The sequence below is a fragment of the Xylocopa sonorina genome, chromosome 18 (assembly GCF_050948175.1).
Source record: "Xylocopa sonorina isolate GNS202 chromosome 18, iyXylSono1_principal, whole genome shotgun sequence".
Taxonomy (NCBI): Eukaryota; Metazoa; Arthropoda; class Insecta; order Hymenoptera; family Apidae; genus Xylocopa; species Xylocopa sonorina.
In genome coordinates, this window is record NC_135210.1 from 2,481,841 (window position 1) to 2,503,369 (window position 21,529).

The window sequence follows — 21,529 nt, forward strand, 5'->3', positions numbered from 1 at the left end:
CCGGGCCCGCTTCCGGAAAAATCGATAGACAGGTGGAGCAGATGTAATCGCGTCGACCCTCGCTAATGCTCGCCTTCGAGGTGGAAGACTTCATTGGCGAGGATCCACCGACCGGTCATCTGCGAGCACGCTTCCCTGAGAAGCGTCGCGACGCCACGCATGTAGATTCGAACTCTTCGATATTAACCTTTTGAGCTCTGAAACGATTCGTAAAAATACTTTTTCGCCACACTGAAGTGACTATTCAAGAAGTGCCTCGTTTGAGCGTCGCGACGCCACGCATGTAGATTCGAACTCTTCCATATTAACCTTTTTAGCTCTGAATACTCCTGGCTGAAACGGTTCGTAAAAATACTTTTTTGCACACTGAAGTGACTATTCAACACGCAAACACTAATAAATTATAGTGAGTCTTTTGCAGAAGGTTAAATAATTAAAAACTGTTATTTTTAAACTCTGAATACTTCTGGCCAAAACGGTTCGTAAAAATATTTTTTTGCACACTGAAGTGACTATTCAACACGCAAACACTAATAAATTATAGTGAGTCTTTTGCAGAAGGTTAAATAATTAAAAACTGTTATTTTTAAACTCTGAATACTTCTGGCCAAAACGGTTCGTAAAAATATTTTTTTGCCACACTGAAGTGACTATTCAACACGCAAACACTAATAAATTATAGTGAGTCTTTTGCAGAAGGTTAAATAATTAAAAACTGTTATTTTTAAACTCTGAATACTTCTGGCCAAAACGGTTCGTAAAAATATTTTTTTGCCACACTAAAATGACTATTCAATAAACAGTAATAAATTATAGCGATTCTTTTGCAGAAGGTTAAATAATTAAAGACTTATTTTTGAGTTCTGAATACTTCTGGCCGAAATGGTTCGTAAAAATACTCTTTTGCACACTGAAGTGACTATACAACACGCAAACAGCAATAAATTATAGTGAATCTTTTGCAGAAGGTTAAATAATTAAAGACTGTTATTTTGGAGCATTAAAATTATGTATTATAAACAGTAACAATTTAAAACATTCAATTTTACAATCAACTGAAAAACTTAATTTGACATTTACAACATTTGAAATAGTTATAAACAAAAAGTTTACACTAAATTAAGCATAAATTACGTCATATCTCATTTTTTTAAAAAAGGACTTGCACCACTTTCAAAATAAACGGTCCATATCTGGACTTCGCGATGCTTTGTTCATTATGGTACCAAAAAACAAATCAATTGAAATCCTATCTTCAAGCGACGAAAGCGATTTTGGACCAATTCGTCAGAAGAAGATGCGCGTTTTGGATCACGACGAGTAGCAGCAAACCATTTAATGTAATTTGTATAATTTAATTGAAAGCATTCTCTCATCTATTTCATAAATAATTGATGCATTTTCTAAGTGCGACTTTTTTTATACAGTCTCTGTCTGCCGCATAAAAACAATTTTAGGTAGTGCACCGTACAAAGTTGTTTATTACATACAAATATTAGTAAAATTTCCAAATATTTTTACTATCCATCGCAGAAAAACAGGTTTTACTGTATTTATGGTCAAATGAACATGTAGTTCCTTTTTGAAAATGTCTAAATCCAGCCCATCGACCCTTCTCTCTTCCTGTCTTAATATCGAAAGGTACGGTTACAGTGAGGGTCTGCAGTCTGAAATCTGTTTCCAATATCGAAACTCTGTTGAGGATTCGTGAGAGTTCGAAAACTGGAGAAACGTTAGCGAGATCGTTGGAACGCGCATCGCGTCTATTCCATAAATGTATCGCGACCATCAGTGTATCATTCGCGAGGCGAACACGAGGTTCTCTTGGTAGCCCAGCCGAATATTCCATCGCGAGCGGTTTTTGTAGGCTACGCGTGCATAGAAATCGCGTGGTTCCTGCTCGATCCAGGATCCTGATCCTGATCGCGAGGCGTTCTCGAACGGTTGGTCGTCCGTTTATCGATGTCGAGCTATCTCCAGACGATTCGACCGATTTGGGGCTCTCATATTCAGAGCAGAGGTCCTTGCGTCCTGATCCGCAGCTCTGTTCGGCTAGATATCCTGAGGTAATATGCATTCACCAGCCAGGCGAATGAATTATGCAGAATCCGAGAGACTCGATCCTTATGCATCGATCTCTCTTCCTTGTCTCATTTTTCGCTTCTTTTTTTCTCTGTCCCCTGCGTCTCGTCCCTGCACAGGCTCCTGCTGACCTAGAATTCGACGTAGAACCGAGTGTTGTTTCTAGTCTCCTCCATTTCGAGATTTCACGGATTTTTGGACGTGAATTAATCTTGCATTAACCTCTCGAAGGATAACGAAATTATCTTTGGTAGTCGATCGATTAGTTGAGCTTCAAATTTCTTTGAGTAAAATCGTGGGAAATTGAAAAGTTGATTATGGATTGAAAGGACAGTGGAAGTTGAGAATTGGAGAATTTTCCACGCTGTTTCAGTGGATTTTAGGAAAACGTAGAAAAAATAGTCGTGGAACGCTTCGAGTGGCGAAGAAAATTCCAAAATCGGTTATTGGGCTATCCAGAAGGACACAAAACTTGTCACAGGAAATAGCAGAGTCGACGATTGGTTTAAGGAACGAATGAGTTGCAAAACAGGATTTTTCACGCTGTTTCAGTGGATTTGAGGGAAACGTGGAACGCTTCGAGCGTAAGAAAATTCCAAAATCGGTTATTGGGTTATCCAGAAGAAAATAAAACTTGTCACAGGAAATAGAAGAATCGACGATTGGTTTAAGGAACGAATGGGTTGCAAAGAAGAATTTTCCACGCTGTTCCAATAAAATCATGAGAAATCGAATGGATTGCAAGGGAGAACGAAAGTGCATTTGAGAATTTTCCAGGCTGTTCCAGTGGATTTGAGGGAAACGTGGAACGCTTCGAGCGGCGAAGAAATTAAAATCGTGGGGAATCGAACGGATTGCAAGGGATAATGAAAGTAAATTTGAGAATTTTCCACGCTGTTCCAGTGGATTTGAGAAAAACGCAGAAAAAATAATCGTGGAACGCTTGGGGAGAGGCGAAGAAAATTGCAAAGTCGGTTATTGGGCTATCCAGAAGGACATAAAAGTTGTCGCAACAACGGCGCGCGTAAACGCGTGATTGATTATCGCATTAGAGTCGTGTCGCGCGCGGTAAAAATCGATCTGGCGGAAAATGAGCGGTCGATACAAGCCGCGTTTCGCCTCGGAGCAATTAATTCTCCACGCGACCAGGCGACAAGTCTGTACCCCTGCCCCTCTGCCTCTGCTTTCCCACCTTTTCACGTCCCGTTGCCGCGACCATCGAGCATGTTGCTAAGCGAATCTAGGTCCCATCCGAGAGTAGAAACTGCAACGGACTCGCTCGCGTAACGAAATTCATTTATTCGGCCGCGTCGATCGGCGCAGCCCGATTTCCGCAAACGATGCTAATGTCTTTGGCATAGCAATTCGTCCGCTGGCAATTGCCTCCCACTCTGACCTTCTCTCTCGTCTCGAGATCGTCGTCGAGACGTCCGTCAGGGTATCCTCGATCTTGTTTGTCGAACTTCATTTTCTACCCAGCCACGACTTCGCAAATCGCGAATTTCTGCCTTTATTTCAGAAGCTTCGTAGCGTGGAGAGTGTTTCTTCGTGTTCTCTCTGGTTCTTCATCTATTTATTTAAATATGGAACGAGATACAATAGAATCGCGACTGTCTCTTCAGTTTCAGATTATTTGATTAGTTTTAATAACGTAGATCGCGTTTCTTCGTTTCTCACTCGTTCTTTACGTACTCGTCGTGGATATGGATGATCCATCGATCATTTCACTCAGCCACGACTTCGAAAATCGCGAATTCCTCCGCTTTTAGAAGCTTTATAGCGTGGAGAGTGTTTCTTCGTGTTCTCTCTGGTTCTTCATCTATTTATTTAAATATGGAACGAGATACAATAGAATAGCGACTCTCTCTCTTCACTTGCAGATCATTCGATCAGTTTTAATAACGTAGATCGTTTCTGTCTCGTTCTTTACGCATTCATCGTGGATGTGGATGATCCATCGATCATTTTACTCGGCCACGATTTCGAAAATCGCGAATTCCTCCGCTTTTAGAAGCTTTATAGCGTGGAGAGTGTTTCTTCGTGTTCTCTCTGGTTCTTCATCTATTTATTTAAGTATGGAACGAGATACAATAGAATCGTCCATTCCTTCGCGATTCTCTCTTCACTTTCAGATCATTCGATCAGTTTTTACAACGTAGATCGTGTCTCTTCGTTTCTGTCTCGTTCTTTACGCATTCATCGTGGACATGGAACGAGATACAATAATTATTGTACAACCACTGATGAAAGGGAGTAACCATCGATCGCGTGTCACTCAGACGCGAACAGCGTTTAAGTTTACATAAAGGACATCGATTACGGTTAACCGATACCGGTTAGCGAGCTCGAGGAACGAAGAACCCGCCTTTTACACCTGTCGCAGGAATTCTTTCGAGCTCGCGTACGCGTTGCAGTTGGCAATAAATTAATAGAAACGAAGTGTCGCTTGCTTTAAACTGTCCCGTTTCTGTTTCGTGTTTTCTTTTCTTTTTTTTCTGTCGCAGCGCGAGTTTCCGCGGCGTCGAAATTTCTGTGACGTCAGTTAGGGCAACGCAACGCGCGACCCGGTTCAGAGAAGTGATCGATCGATCCCTCCATCGCGCGCGCAGGCACGAACGTCGCGAGAGAACGCGCGCGGCTGGCAATGTTCATGCATATTAAATCTGCGAGCGACCGTGGCGGATTGCCGCGCGGCACGAAAAACGCTCGAGCGTCGCGCGACGAGTAATAATTATTGCGAGTGTCAGCTACGTAGTTGGCCACGCTGATAATTATTTATCGAGGAGCAACGCTAACCCTCGGTTAACCACTCGTCTCGTCTCGATAAATCGTTCATTCGTCGCGAGGTTTGTCGGTTCGCGCGTTACGCGATTCGAGGACGATCGCGCGAGAATCGTCAATTTCTTTCTGTCGTCCTCGAACTTTTCTGATTGCTCTTCGATGTTTTTAGATGTCTGTGTGTAACTCGGATTATAATCGTGGGAATTGAAATGTTTCTTTTATTTATGATCGAGGAAAGTACAACTTTGCTTGCTCGCGCTGAAGTTTTTCTCTTAAATGAAGATGGTTAAACGTTGAATAAGAATTTTTGAGCTATCCATGTGGCGAAATGTAGAAATTACATTCTTCGAGATGTAAAAGCAGATAAACATTATTACATTGCATAGAACTTTCAAATATACTTACTTTCGTATTGCATAGAAAATTAGAACTCAATTACTTGGCGATATTTTTAATTCGAAATGATTGAGACTCTGCTTTGACTGAGAAATTTGCCAAAAATACTTGCCATGAGAGTCTCGAGCTATCCATTTCGCGAAATGTAGAAATCACATTCTTCGAGATGTAAAAACATATAAACATTATTACGTTGCATAGAACTTTCAAACTTTCGTGTTGCATAGAAAATTAGAGCTCAATTAATTGGCGATATTCTTACTCTGAAATGATCGAGACTCTGCTTTGACTGAGAAATTTGCCAAAAACACTTGCCATGAGAGTCTCGAGCTATCCATTTCGCGAAATGTAGAAATCACATTCTTCGAGATGTAAAAACAGATAAACATTATTACGTGGCATAGAACTTTCGTGTTGCATAGAAATTTCAAATACACTTACTTTCGTGTCGCATAGAAAATTGGAACTCAATTACTTAGCGATATTTCTACATCGAAATGGTCGAGACTCTACTTCGACTCTGCTTCGAAAATTTGCCAGAAGCACTTGCCATGAGAGTCTCAAGACGAAAGTCCATCGATCATTAAATTTGCCCAGAGTCGACTGTTACTTAACAATTTCTGGTCCTGCAACAAAGACGTTTGTCCAGTCGATCGAGCCGAATAACAGCTTGGTTCTCGCTCGCGAGACGCTGTAAGAAGCGGAGCAGCTTGCGAAACGTCGTCCTTAACGAGAGCCCGTTAATTAATTTGCCGGTACGAGCCGTGGCCGTGATTGGTTCCAATTCCACGGTCACTCGAGCCTGCACGTCGATCGGGGTCGTTAATGAAACGTCCGATTTTCGCGATGCTGATTAATCGTCGAGTCTATCGGCTGGGCGAGATCTCGCTTTAATTTAATTGCCATCATCGAGCGTACTCGAGGAGGGCCTGCCGCTTCTCGTCCCCCGTTTTCGTTCCTTTTACATCTCGACGAGAATAGAGAGCTAAATCGACTTAAGTGCCGGCAAACGAATCGCTCGAGCCACTTCCGTCACGAGCTACGATCCAGCCAACAGCTTTATCGATTTTCATGAGAATTTCGATCACTCTGACGGAGAGGTGATCTGTGGATCGCTTTTCTTACTTCGTGTCGAGTCGAGAGGGGTTGGACGCTTTGAGGATGCGTTGAGGACGCTTTGAGGTGCTTTGAGGATGTAGAATTTAAGATTTATCGAGCAATAGACACAAGGCACTGTCTTTTGTATTTTTTTAAGCGAGAAGCTTGAATTTCTATCAATTTTCTCCCTTCGCATCGAATACGGAAGCATTCGAAGGAATATTTCAAGAATATACAATTTAAGTTACTTGAAAGCCATAGTAATTTTCGATATCTCCAATCCACTTCATGAAAATTTCGATAACTCTGACGGAGAGGTGATCTATGGATCGCTTTTCTTACTTCGTGTCGAATCGAGAGGAGTTCGACGAGAGTTTCGAGGATGTAGAATTTAAGATTTATCGAGCAACAGACACAAGCTACTGTCTTTTCTTTATTTTTCTAAGCGAAAAGCTTGAATTTCTATCGCTTTTTTCTCTTCATATCGAATACGAAAGCATTCGAAGGAATATTTCAAGAATATATAAATTCAAGTTACTCGAAATTGAAACGACCAACAGAACAGAAGCCACTTGTATCGAGCAAAAGACACAAGTTCTTTTTTTGATTTTTCAAACGAGCAGTGCGAAAAGCTTGAATTTCTATCACTTTTCTCCCTTCGCATCGAATACGAAAGCACTCGAAAGAACATTTCAAGAATATACAATTCAAGCCACAGTAATTTGTTTCGAGGATGTACAATTTAAGTTATATCGAGCAACAGACACAAGCCACTGTCTTTTTTATTTTCTTAAGCGAGAAGCTCGAATTTCTATCGCTTTTCTCCCTTCGCATCGAAAACGAGAGCACTCAAAGGAATATTTCAAGAATGCACAATTGAAGTTACTCGAAATCCAGAGTAATTTTCAATACCTCCAATCGAGCACCTCAGAAAAGCTTCTCACCGCAAACGGAACATCTCTCATCGAACCGCGAGAGATCGAAGCCACTCGTTCGCCAGAAGGGGGTTGGAACGAAGAGATTCGCGCGGTGAAAAGCCTTGGACAGCCATTCAATCCTGCTCATCCATAGTAATCGCTCGACGACGGACTCGGGACGAAAGAAAATCGTCTCCTTTATACCTCCGACGCGTACGCGCGGGTCCGCTCGTAGTTTCTAGAGGCGATCCCGTAGAAAAGCAAAAGGGAAACGGCCACGACCGACTGACACGACGCGTACGCTCCTTTTGTCCATATCGGCCGAATTATAGTTGATATTCCGCTCGCGAGCCAGGCGGCGTCTGCCTCTCGAACGATTCTATGGATTTCACGCGTGCCTTTCATGCAACGCGCGTCTTCCACGGCTCGAATCGAAGAGGAACACGGCGTTAGCGCGACTCGACAGCCACGGAAGACGAATGCACCGCGCTTTCGCGGATTCGAGGGAACCGATAATTCAGTCGAGACCACCGCTGCAATTGTTCCTTCTGGCATTTCTACGCTCCACTGGCAAAAGCTATCCAGCTCTGTTTTTTACCTTTCTCACTTCGCAAAGATCGCAAAAGTGGTATCGCGTAGACTTCGAGTGATTCTCACTCGAAATCAGATAAATAAAATGGTAAAATGGTAGATTTTCGTGGCACTGACGAGATACTCAAACGAATGTCTCAGTCGCGTGAAACGATTAGTCAGAGGTATCGCGTAGACTTCGAACGATTCTCACTCGAAATCAGATAAATAAAATGGTAAAATGGTAGATTTTCGTGGCACTGACGAGATACTCAAACGAATGTCTCAGTCGCGTGAAACGATTAGTCAGAGGTATCGCGTAGACTTCGAACGATTCTCACCCGAAATTAGATAAATAAAATGGTAAAATGGTAGATTTTCGTGGCACTGACGAGATACTCAAACGAATGTCTCAGTCGCGTAAAACGACTTCGAACGATTCTCACTCGAAATCAGATAAATAAAATGGTAAAATGGTAGATTTTCGTGTCACTAATGAAATACTCCAACAAATATCTCAGTCGCAAAACGATTAGTCACAGTAATCAACGATCGACATCGCCAGCGTTTAATTAACCTTTTAGGTACACTGAATTCTACGTGTGGCTATTTCTCTGCACGTGAACGATGTATAATCGATACAACACTCACAAAGTGTGACGAGCAATTTCGTTCTGTGCACGAGAACGTTCAAATGAAGCATTCGATAATTAAATCGTTCGAAGATCGCATTCGTGAGAGCCATTATAATGGCGCGTAGTACTTAGAAGGTTAAACGAGCACGTACTGATACTTTTGAGCGACCCTGTACGTATCGCGGTCTATTCAAATCCGCGTTACGTCCAGGCCTAGTTTCGCTTATTGTTGCGACGGCGTAATGGGATTCCTGGGGCAATTTATATGCTCTCTGTCACGGCCAGACGGCCAGACGAGGCTCTCGAAATCTCCGTATTTGGGTCAGCCGAACGATACGCGAGCTGAAACGGGAGTTGGTATAACAGCACTCGAGCGATCGATCTTGGTACAGCCGTCGTCGAAGCGGAAGCCTGGCGTGAGCCACGCGAAATCCTCCCAAGGGACACGTAGACGACGCCATCGTACGCGCGACCTCAACTCTCGCTCTCGTCGACCGCGAGACGAGGGTCCCTCGACGAGGTACAATAATTATTAGTCACGCTGTGGACGCTCGAACACGGTCTGGCTAGGTCCTACGTGTAGATTCCATGTTATTTTCGATGATTACATTGATTATCGGATTTAAAGTAAGCAGACCCTTGGTCGTGCGTACGCGTGTCAGAGAGACGCGTTTCAGGTGGCTTGTTGGATCGAGAGAGTTCGCGAAGCTTTCTTTTTCGAGGATCGAGCTTCGATTTTGTTTTGAATTGAGAGTAGGAACGATTAGAGTCTTGATTTTTGTCTTTCGTCTTCAGTTACGGGGATGATCGAGCGATTTTTGTGTTTGTCAGCCTTGTTGCGACGAGAGAATCAATTCTTGGAGTGTTTTGTTGGCTCAAGCAAGTGCACGAACCTTATTTTTCGAAGATCGAGCTTCGATTTTGTTTTGAACTGCAAGTAGGAATAATTAGAGTTTTGATTTTTGTCTTTCGTCTTCAGTTACGGGGATGATCAAGCAATTTCTGTTTTTGTCAGCCTCGTTGCGAGAAATGAGAGAGGAAACAATTCTTGGAATATCTCGTTGGCACGAGCGAGTCCACGAACCTACGATTTCGTTTTGAACTGCAATTACGAACGATTAGAGCCTTGATTTTTGTCTTTCGTCTTCAGTTACAGGGATGGTCGAGCTTCGATTTCGTTTGAAACTGCAACTACGAACGATTAGAGCCTTGATTCGTCTTTCGTCTTCAGTTACGAGGATGATCGAGCGATTTTTGTGTTTGTTAGCCTTCTTGCGACAAGAGGAACAATTCTTAGAGTGTTTTGTTGGCTCGAGCGAGTCCACGAACCTTCTTTGTCGAGGATCGAGCTTCGATTTCGTTTTGAACTGCAAGTACGAACGATCAGAGCCTCGATTTGTCTTTCATCTTCAGTTTTATGGCGATGATCGAGCGATTTCTGTCTTTGTCAGCCTTGTCGCGACGAGAGAAACACTTTGAAGGAGTCCACGAACCTTCTTTTTCGAAAATCGAGCTTCGATTTCACTTTGAACTGCACATACAAACGATTAGAGCCTTGATTTTTATCTTTCGTCTTCAGTTATGAATATAATCGATTGATTTCTGTTTCTGTGAGTCTTGTTGCATCGAGAGAAACAATTCGTAAGAGGCGAATTCTTTCCTCGATCGAGTCTACTGGTATTTACTAGATTCGCGAGCCGCTATCGTCCACTACTGTTACGCCCACGCAAGATAACGCAAACGCGAGGCATATCGCGGAAGAAAAATATTCCATTGGCCGAAAATCGGTTCTTCCGTCGCTCGCCAGCTGATATCGAAGTTCAAGACGGGAGGATACGGTTCGCGACGTGCGTTTGGGTCGCCACGGGTCATCGATTCGACGGAAAATATTTGCCAAAGCTGCGAAAACTCGCGTCGATCTCGCGTTCTTCTCTTTCTTTTTAGCGAACTTTCTTGAATCGCGAACGTGTCGACAGAGGCGTTCAATGTTGCGCAAATCAGACCAGTGGTCCGCGATCTGATTTACTTCTTCGCTTATTGAACGTAGAGCTGTGGCCATCGAGACTCAATGCACTCATCAATCGCAAGTTCTGTGTTCTTCTTCCTTCTTTGTTTTCTCAGTAAACTGTCACTTCTATCGATAAATCGTTGTCAGACAACATCGAAGTACTGCTGAGCGTAAACGTTCCTCCACTGGCGAATCGAACTTCGCGAAATTTTCCAGCGAACCCTGCAAAGAAGATCGATCGATCTTGAACCAATGCTGATTCAGTGAATCATCGTAGCAAATAGTGGATTATCTGAATCGTAACTGCGATTAGTGTTTAACAACACTCGCGTCGAATTGAGAAAAGTGTACTGCTCAGCAAGTTGGAAATCAGACCAGTGGTCTGCGAGCTGATTTACTTCTTGGCTTATTAAACGTAGAACTGTGACGATCGATCTCGATGCACTCATCGATCGCAAGTTCCGTGTTTCCCTTCCTTCTTTTCTCAGTAAACTGTCACTTCTATCGATAAATCGTTGCGATCGATTGTCAGGCAACATTAAAGTACTGCAAAGCGTAAACGTTCCACCACTGGCGAATCGAGCTTCGCGAAACTTTCCAGCAAGCCTTGCAAAGAAGATCGATCGAACTTGAACCGATTCACGCTGATTCAGTGAACCATCGAACAGCAAATTATCTGAATCATAACTGCGATTAGTGTTGAACAACACTCGCGTCGAATTCAGAAAAGTGTACTGCTCAGCAGGTTGGAATAGCAGATTAAGAATATCACGTGTCGTTGGGTCTGATGTCGCGTGAAAAGTATGAAAAATCGCGCAGCAAAAGTCAGCTCTTCGCGAAGGAAGCTGTTTTTTCCTTGTCAGATATCTCAGCGTCCGTTAATACGAATGGTGTGAGGCGATCAATGAACAACGTCTGAGACGCCCACGAATGTTACGCAAACAACGATAATCCTCGCGTTATCGGTACTTATTTATAAATCGGTCAGCTGACGCGTTTAAACCTTCCCTTTGATCGTGTCGCACCGGTTTTCGCGGGCAACAATGGCCCCGGTTGTAACCAGCCGTCGCACAGGAACAGAAATCGTCGTCGCGTTCGCGAGGAAGCCTCAAAAAGCCTTAGCTGGCGACACGCGCCAGGAACAAGCCGAGTAAAACGTTCGAGAGTCGACTGGACATCGCGAAATTCCCTCACGAACACCCAACCAGCGGCCATTACACGGCGTTCGACACAAGTCGAAGGCGCAGATCGTCGTGTGCCGCCGATCGCGTGTCGCGTTTCGCGTGGAACGGTCCGCTGGTCAATTATCAGCTACGATATACGCGCGATTAACATATTATACGGTAAGTCCTCGAATTACGCGATTAATTGGCTGCGAAGGTTTCCTGGCGTAAGTCGAGGATCGCACGAGAGTTGGTATTTTTTTTTTTTTTATTTGTCTTCTCTCATCTTCTTCTTTTCTTCTTGAATTACAGTGTAGCATGCGATGTCGTTTGTTCGATGCTTTTGGGACTTTCGAAAGATCGGTCAGGATCAGGGTTTTGGGGTTTGAGACATGCTAATACATCCTGAAGGGTATTTAAATATTCACTTGGGTTGTTCGATTAATTCTTCTTGTTTTGAGAAATTTTTTTCCTTTTTTTGAAGTTTGAAAACATTGGAGGGGATACTGTGGGCAGTTGAAGGTGGTTGCGATGCTGTAAGTGTTTGAAAAAGTTGCATTTGTGATACTCTGGACGCTTAGAATACTTCACGTGTAATACTGTGAACGATTGGAAAACTTGCGCTTTTGATATTGTAAACGCTTGGAAAACTGGTGCTTTTGATGTTGTAAGCGTTTAGAAAATTTGCGCTTGGAAAACTTGTGCTTTGATATTGTAAACGCTTAGAAATCTTGCGCTTTTAATATTCTAAACGCTTGGAAAGCTGGTGTTTTTGATATTGCAAGCGTTTAGAAATCCTGCGCTTGGAATACTTGCGCTTTGATGCTATGGACGCCTGGAAATTTCGCGCTTTTGATATTGTAAACGTTTGAAAAATTGGTGCTTTTGATATTGTATGCGTTTAGAAATCTTGCGCTTTGATACTGTGAACGCTTGGAAATTTTGTGCTTGAAAAACTTGCGCTTTGATACTGTAGACGCTTGGAAATCTTGCGCTTTGATACTGTGGACGCTTGGAAATCTTGCGCTTTTAATATTCTAAACGCTTGGAAAGCTGGTGTTTTTGATATTGCAAGCGTTTAGAAATCTTACGCTTGGAAAATTGGTGCTTTCGATATTGTAAGCGTTTAGAAATCTTGCGCTTGGAAAACTTGCGCTTTGATACTGTGGACGCTTGGAAATCTTGCGCTTTTAATATTCTAAACGCTTGGAAAACTGGTGTTTTTGATATTGCAAGCGTTTAGAAATCTTACGCTTGGAAAATTGGTGCTTTCGATACTGTAAGCGTTTAGAAATCTTGCGCTTGGAAAACTTGCGCTTTGATACTGTGGACGCTTGGAAATCTTGCGCTTTTAATATTCTAAACGCTTGGAAAACTGGTGTTTTTGATATTGCAAGCGTTTAGAAATATTACGCCTGCAAAATTGGTGCTTTTGATATTGTAAGCGTTTAGAAATCTTGCGCTTCGATATTATGGAGGCTTGAAAAACTAGCGCTTTGATGCTATGTACGCTTAAAAATCTAGCACTTTGGCTACTGCAGGCGCTCAGAGAACCAGCACCCAAAAAACCAGCGCTTGCCACACCACAGACATCTAAAAAACGCCTAGAAAAATCGCAACGCGGACACCAACGTCGCAAACAAACGAAAGAGAAGACTAAAAATAAAAACAACGAACTAGACTGGTCCCACAGGCCTCAACTCGAACGATCCTAATTATTATCGAAGGATGCTGCGTGGGCCGGCACGCGGATACTCGCGTCGAGGCGGAGAAGCTCGTACGCGTCCGCTATCGATACATTAATTAAAACATCGGCGCAACGGCGCGCGTCTGACAGCGCGCTCACGCCCAGCGCTGATCGTCCGAAATGCAACCACCTCTCGCGATCATTTCCATCCGCAACAGCTCTTATTTTTCCACGTCGCAGCCAATTTTTACCACCCCGTTGCTCTGCTTCAACCATCCACTCGCTCGCGTTCCATCGAACCCACCATGTACGATAATTCACGCGTGTCTTCCGCGTGAATTAATCACGCAACGCAGCGTAGAGCCACCGCGAGGCACGCGGATGCTCTTTTTCCCACCCCAGGAATACCTACCGCCGGATGGTGTAAATCGAAATTGCTGTTCAGGGTGTCAGGATGAAAGAAACGTCTGCGAATCCTCCGCTCGATCGCGCAGGACCGTCTCGAGGGTGCAATTCACTGATAAACCTCGACAGCCTCCAACCTTGGACGCTAACGTAGAACTAATTAAGATATCCGAGTCGCGTACGCGTCAGGACGCGTGCTGCGAGTCATAAATTCCTCGACACGGTACAGAGACGGTCTTTCTACATCCTCGCGACTGAGTACGTGATCAAAAGTGACTAGAGATCGCGCGACGATTACCAGGCGAGCGTGTGCCTTCGTGGAGACGCAGACACGCGGTCCCTGTTGCGTCGACAGTGCCGTGCGTGCACACGGGACGAGCTGCTCGATGCAGAAGTCGATGCAACCAGTTGCACGCGGCTCGTGCGACGTCCTCGATCGTCCCTCGAGTTCAGGGGTGGCGGAAGCGCGCGGGAAACCTTGCCAGAGAGAACGATGGAGGGCGAGAGAGAGAGAGCAGAGGGTGCGTCCTTGCGTCTTCGTTGCACAGTGCAGTGCTCCTCGCGCAGGGGAGGAGTCCGTGACGTCGAAGAGGAAACGCAGGAGACGAACGAGGGGTGGAATCACGGCGTGGGAACCTGAAGGGAGAGGAGAACGCGAGAGCCACCCCTCCTTCGCTCGACGCCCTTCAGGGGGCGAGTTTTGAGACCACGAGGGCGCAGTTGTTGACGATTAGCGCCTCGCTGCTCGTAGTCGATCGTCGCGTGGGCTTGCCAACCGACGCCACCGCCGCGACGCTCTTTCAGATGCGAACGAACTCGCGATCTGCGAGTGTCATCGCCTACGCTGGTATTCTCGTGTCGTCGCGTGGACTCTGCACCCTCTGATGGGATGTTTGTTGGTGATAGAATATGAGGAGTGGATGGTTCTTTCGTCGATGTGATTTTGAAGATCGTTGCGAGCAGAGATTGACAGGCTGATTGGAAGAGGAGCTTGCAAGCGGTTATGGAATGGTTGAATTGACGTACACTGGAGAGACTCAAGAGAAACGACTCAAAGTGGTGAGTGCTTGGCGAATTCTTTTGTTTATTCGTGACTTCTTCTTTTTGTAGCTTTTTTTTTGAATCTTCTGTAAGTGAAAATAATTGTAGACAAGCGTTCTATAACGTGGTACTTTTGTAACGTGGTTTTCTTGTAACTTACCAGCTTGGCGAATTCTTCTGTTTACTCGTGACTTCTTCTTATTAAAGCTTTTTTTTGAATCTTCTGTAAGTGAAGATGATTGTAAACAAGCGTTCTACAACGTGGTACTTTTGTAACGTGGTTTCCCTGTAACGTAGAGCTAAAATTGCGACAGTTCTTCTAATTTTATATACGTACTGAACTATGTCTAACCTTCTGTATTTATACAATTTTATTTCGCGACTGTACGCGTCGTGATTTTTTTTTGCAATATTCGTGTAACGCAAATTAAGTCAAATATAGATCAGTTTTAATGTAGGAGGGTTGTAGGAGGGTTGACGTTATATTCGCACGCGAAAAGATAGCTCGTTTAGATATTTAGCTATTTTTGACCAGAAAACGAAATTAATACCAGGTTGCAGTTGTTTTCGATGAATAAGCGAAAAATTATTTATTTTCAAAGGGCAGATATACAAGTTTCACAGAATTATTTCTTCTCACTTTTCTTCTTCCACGTCAGTTTTTTCTTCACTCGAACATCGTACAGGCAGAATTTCTTTTTTCAAACGCTCGCTGGAATCAAAAGCACGTTCAGAAACATTTTTTTTCAAAAACATTCATTGCCACCACCACCATTTTTCTTTATTCATCTTCTGGGCTTGAAAAAGGCATCGACACATCGATGGATATATTAATTACTCCGTTGGCGCTGATTAATAATTTCGCGTGCGTTTCACAGATAGCGGGTTTCGACATGATCCGTCTTTTCACCTCTCACGTGACACACAAACGCGGTAACAAAGTTCTGTTCAGTGCCGCTGGTCACTGTGGAACTGCAGTACCCCCTACTTCCACTCGACACTATCGATAACATTCGATACAACGAGTTTTCTCTTTCCTTAAACTTGTGCAACATTGTTGCGAATCAGGCGTTCCTCGGTTGTTACAAAATAAACCGACCAGCGACCAAGCTGTGACACTTGGATCAATAAATAATTTACAAGTATCGTAGTGATTTATAAGAACGTCTGACAGATCGAGCTACCAACTAACTGCGTGCCGTTATCTGCGCCTGTTTCTTTTCTGATAGCTATTTCTTTGCCAATACTAATTGCCTACGATACTACGCGTACCAATATACAATCTATAAACATAAATATCAGTCGCGATTCTGAGTTTATACGAAAGATAGAAAAATGTTTGTACAGAACCTTCGTGCAGGATCTCACTAATTTCAGTCACATCAGATATAACACAGGACCATTGACTTATTAGCATATTAAAATTCCATATTTCTCTAATATGTTTACGTTTTCACGATCCAAATTACTATTTTGCTTCTACCAATATATTACAATCTATAAGCTTAATATCAGTCGCCATTCTAAGTTTATACGAAAGATAGAAAAATGTTTGTACAAAACCTTTGTACAGGATCTCACTAATTTCAGTCACATCAGATATAACACACGACTATTGACTCAGCATATTAAAATTCCATATTTCTGTAATACGTTTACGTTTTCGCGGTCGAAATGACTATTTTTCTGCAATTGCAACCCTCAATCTCCATCGAAACCTTCTGAATTCTCTTTTATCGAATATTGACACATTAGCATATTAAAATTCCATATTTCTCTAATACCTTTACGTTTTCGCGATCCAAATTACAATTTCTCTGCAATAACAACCCTCAACTTCCATCGAAACCTTCAGAACTTTCCACAAAGAAGCTCGAATCATCGAGCATCCCCAAACGCGCAAATTCCTCTCCTCCAGTTCTCCATTCAGATATAACACACGACTATTGACTCCTTAGCATATTAAACTTCCATATTTCTCTAATACGTTTCAAATGACTATTTTTCTGCAATAACAACCCTCAATCTCCATCGAAACCTTCAGAACTTTCCACAAAGCGACTCGACTCATCTCGCATCCCCAAAGCGCGCAAACTCCTCTCCTCCGGTTCTCCAGTTCACGCGTGACCTTCGCAGCGCGGCTCTCCGCGCTGGGCATCGAGTAAAAAACGCAGGCTGGCAGAAAAACGGGAGCAGCAGCGGCTGCTCGCGAGCGTTGCGGTCCTAAGCGGAGGTGACTCCGTTCGTTGGAAGCGGGTGCCCCGCGTGAACCGTTCTCCACGAGGGGAAAAGAGGAAACGAGGGGCGATCGCGAGCCCCCTCTCTCGTTGACCCTCTCTCGCAGCCCCCACTCGCGTCGTGTCGCGTGTCCTGCCTCCCACTCCTCCTACCAAACGCGTCGCACACATCGACGCGTAGCCGTCGCGACGCACGCACACGCCAAGTGGCCAAGGCAGCGTAGAGTCGACGTGCATCTGCGTGCGGGTTGCAGTTGGTGCGCGACGCTCGCGACCGACAGAGACGGACAGAGGCGGTGGAAGGGCGCAACGAGAGGAAAAAAAGGGGAGGTACTGTAGGTGGATTAAGGGTGGAGGAAGAAGGCAGCATTTGGAGAGAGAGAGAGAGAGAGAGAGACGACTGAGGGTAACTCGAAGAGGAGGGGTGCGAGCAGAAGCATCGCTGCGTGTCTCGAGGTGCAGGCACGCACTCGTGTGTTGGCGGCCACACACGTGCGCCAGAGGAGAGAGACGCACACGGCAGAAGAGAGGACGCGTGAGAAGAGACGAAGGAGAGAGAGGTGACTCTCCTCGGGGCTTTAGTCGCCGACTGTCCGCTACTACGCGCGGTGTTACGCCATCCTCATCGTGTTCGCCCTTTCTCTGTCTCCTTCGCGCCCTCTCCTTCCCTCCAACAGCCGCCTGTCTCTCTCTCGCGTACGCGCGCGCGTCCCTCGCGCGACTCTCTCTCTCACCTGTTGCCTCGCGTTCTTTTTAATCCGCGATTTTCGCGGACGACCCGCGAGAGACACCATTGAACGCCAGGGCTTCCTCGATGACGGCCCTTCGCTTCAATGAACGACGCCTGTGAATGACATTGGCCGCGCGTTGGTCGAAGAGGAGGATCGTTGGATGGCACTGCAGCCACCAGGAAGATCGCGTTCGAGGTGTATCGTCATCGAGCGTGACAACAGTCTCGACGAAGAGGATCGATCGCAGAGAAAGAGGAAAAAGGTTAAGGGAACGACGGCTTGACAACAAGGAAGGCGTTGGTGTTGTGTAACGTACTTGTAATCAATAGAATTCCACGAACTCGAAGAGTGCCTGGCGTATTTCGCGACACTGCGACCGAGTGTGTTGTGAGAACGTTAATCCAGAGTCTCGCAGGTCGATCCTCGGGGAAGTTCGACGGAGATCGACGTTCGCGGACGCGAGGCTCGATCGAGAACGAATTGGTTGGACTCTAGTCAGGACACGAGGCGATCGAAACGAGAAATCGCGCGGGAGGATCGATCGCGTTGACGATCGACACGCGAACAAGTTCGATGAAACGTGTTAAGTGGAGTGATAGAAGTGACGTGTGTCTGGTCAAGCTCGTCCCTCGTCGCCACGATTGAACAGCCGTCGACCAGCAGATCCACGCTGCCGTCTGCACGAGAGGTGAGAGACCATGGTTTCCTATGCCACGACCCCGCGAAACGTTCTCGTTTACCTTCCGCGTTCGTCGTTAAGGAAAAAAGTCTTCGTCACCGCGTTGCTATCACTTTTTAATTAACCCATTAGGAAGCGTCGTAGATATGCATCGTCGTTTGGAAAGTCGTCTCGTTGGGGGGCATCGAAATTCGAAGTGGCGCAGAGGCGAGCGAGCTATCGAAAGGACGAGGCGTGCTAATTGCTCCGCGACGGGGGTGGAAACTGCGGTCGTAACGAGTTGAGTCGTCATTAAGACGAACGTCCGTTTCGCTTATCGGTAATCGCTAATTACAGGCACGCTCGTATCTGTTCTGGGGATCGTCGATAGACCGCATTCACGTGGCCCTTTTCTGTGGCGATAATTAAATCACTCCGTTGTTTTCTATTACAGTTTCCGTCGCGTCAACGCTGAAACGAGCCACCGTAAACCTGTCCGCGAGATAACGCCGTTTACTTTACGACAGAGCGGCCAGAAAACTGGCTACTCGAGAGAATCAACCCTTTCGAGTGATATCGCGGTTTTAGTCTTAATAAGAAATCGATGGCGGTAATGGGAAATTTTCGTCGATCGTGGGCATCTATGCTGAGATCGACGTTCGATCCTTTGCCTTGGAATCGCGAAACTTTAGTTTAAAACGTAACTATTTTGTTTTATTCAATTTTCTAATCGATGGATATTTGGGGCGAGACAGCAATGACACGCGCATCTACTTTGCGCCACGGATATTTTCGTAATCCACCCGTTACATAATCAAGAAACACAAGAAGCATCCACGAAACGTCGCAAAGGAACTAAAATATCGAAAGCTCCTGGATCGATCGCGTAACTTTAATTTAAAACGTAACTATTTTGTTTTATTCAATTTTCTAATCAATGGACACTTGGAGTGAAAGAACAGTGGCACGCGTATCTATTTTGCGCCACGAATAACGATACTCTCGTAATCCACCCGTTACATAACCAAGAAACACAGAAAGTATCCACGAAACGTCGCAAAGGGACAAAAATATCGAAAGCTCCTAGATCGATCGCATAAATGGTTGCTTTCCATTAGCAAACAAAGCAAAATAAAAACGTAACTTTAATTTTTACAATTCGAATCGTAAGTCGAACAGGATTTTATTCAATTTTCTAATCAATGGATACTTGAGATGAGACAACAATGGCACGCGTATCTACTTTGCGCCACAGATAACGATACTTTCATAATCCACAAGACAAGATAAAAACGTAACTCTAATTTTCACAATTCAAATCGTAAGTCGAACAGGATTTTATTCAATTTTCTAATAAATGGATACTTGAGGTGAGACGAAAATGGCACGCGTATCTACTTTGCGCTACGAATAATTTCATAATCTACCCGTTATATAACCAAGAAACACAGGAAGCATCCACGAAACATCGCAAAAGAACTAAAATATCGAAAGCTCTTAAATCGATCGCGTAAATAGTTGCTATCCATTAGCACACAAAACAAGATAAAAACGTAACTTTATTTTGCACAATTTGAATCATAAGTCCAGCAGGATTTTATTCAATTTTCCAATCAATGGATACTTACTTTGTGCCACGAATAAATTCATAATCCACCCGTTACATAATAAAGAAACACAAGAAGCATCCACGAAACGTCGCAAAGGGAGAAAAATATCAAAATCTCCTAGATCGATCGCATAAATGGTACTTTGCATTATCAAACTCTCGATGCCATTAGTCAAGAGTGCCTCGCATCGAGTAATAAGGCAATCGCAAGGGAACTAAAATATCAAAATCTCCCAGATCGATCGCGTAAATGGTACTTTGCATTATCAGCCTGTCGATGCCATTAGTCGAATCCCTCGCATCGAGTAATAAGGCAGCGTAGGAGTCCGCGTCTCTCTTAATTAACTCATTCTCGAGGCATGCAAATAGTCGATGGGTCCGCGTTGACGCGTAGCCGATCGCAGGTTAACCGAGTAATGGCTAACCCGATCCTTGGTCGCGCTGCGGGATGCCCAGCGCGACAGGACGGTTAGAAAGCGGCGTGTATTTAAAATATACACGGTGCGCGGCGTGCGTTACATGTCGCGAAAGAAATTCCACGTCTGACATCGCGCGGTAACATTGTAACCCCGGTTGGTATTCCGGTAGCATAGCAACTAGTGAGCAGCGTGCCGCATTTATTACAGCGTGCCGCTCTGCGCGACGCGTTCTTCGTCTCGCGTGCCCAAAGTCGTTCGACTCTCGCGACCCCTTCGAACGCGACGTACGCGCGCCATTTCCTCCCCTTTTCGATCTACCTCGCGTCGTTTCGAACGAACACAATCAGCTGGTTAATTTAAATCGTTAAATGGATCGTTAGATAACAGCTGTTTGGTGGAGACGTTCTCTGTTGCGACGGAAGAGGCGTTTTCTGTTAATGGTGGAACCAAAGGGGATGATTTGCAGGACGTGTGACTCTTCTGATGAATCTGAATCGCGTGGATAGTCGAAACAGAGGAGATTCGAAACGGATGAAAGCTAGATCTTATGCATTATTTAACGAAAATAATGGCTGAACTTGGCGTCGCTTCGAAATAGACGCTTCGTATGCTTTTGTTAGCTGAGAAATTTATGAAACGTCGAGTCAAAGGTCGACTCGATTTCCCTGGGGCTCGTGGACGATACTGATTCATTTATTCGCGAGGTTACCAGCTCGCGTGTCTTTTGTCGAGTCGAAACGAGTACGCGAGTTAGAGATTAACCGATTAGGCTTCGCGTCCTTCGAAATCGCGTCGCAAGATTCTTCCTGAACCAGTAGCGTTGCGACCAGTGGCTCGACGCTTGGTAGAGCTTCCATGTCCCTCGTACATACAACTGTGCCCTGTTACGTGCGCGAACTCGTTGCTCGACGCGTGTGCGAGTTACGAGAGTGCACGCGTCGCTGCGTGTGCGTGCACCAGCAGCGTACCCTAGAGGAGACAGATGCATAGCGCGCACGCATTTGCATCCTCGACACGCGAGACCCCGTGGCAAGTCCTTTCCTCTTGTTCGTGGTCCAATCTTCCAGTTTCCAGGATCAACTCGAAGAGCAT

The 21,529-nt window shown here is 44.8% G+C and overlaps 1 protein-coding gene across 2 annotated transcripts in view; it reads left to right on the forward strand.

Annotated features, from left to right (window-relative positions):
- The first annotated feature begins 14,747 nt into the window (after window positions 1-14,747).
- Window positions 14,748-21,529, forward strand: part of Klu (zinc finger protein klumpfuss) — a 74,502-nt gene continuing 67,720 nt past the window's right edge. The window contains exon 1 of one of the 2 annotated variants that reach the window (XM_076908245.1): window positions 14,748-14,801. In XM_076908245.1, the coding sequence (XP_076764360.1) occupies window positions 14,751-14,801 (51 nt within the window). In that variant the 5' untranslated portion in view covers window positions 14,748-14,750. Of the gene's footprint in view, window positions 14,802-18,321; window positions 18,440-21,529 lie in introns of those variants that run through there. The other variant, XM_076908246.1, reaches the window with a different exon arrangement.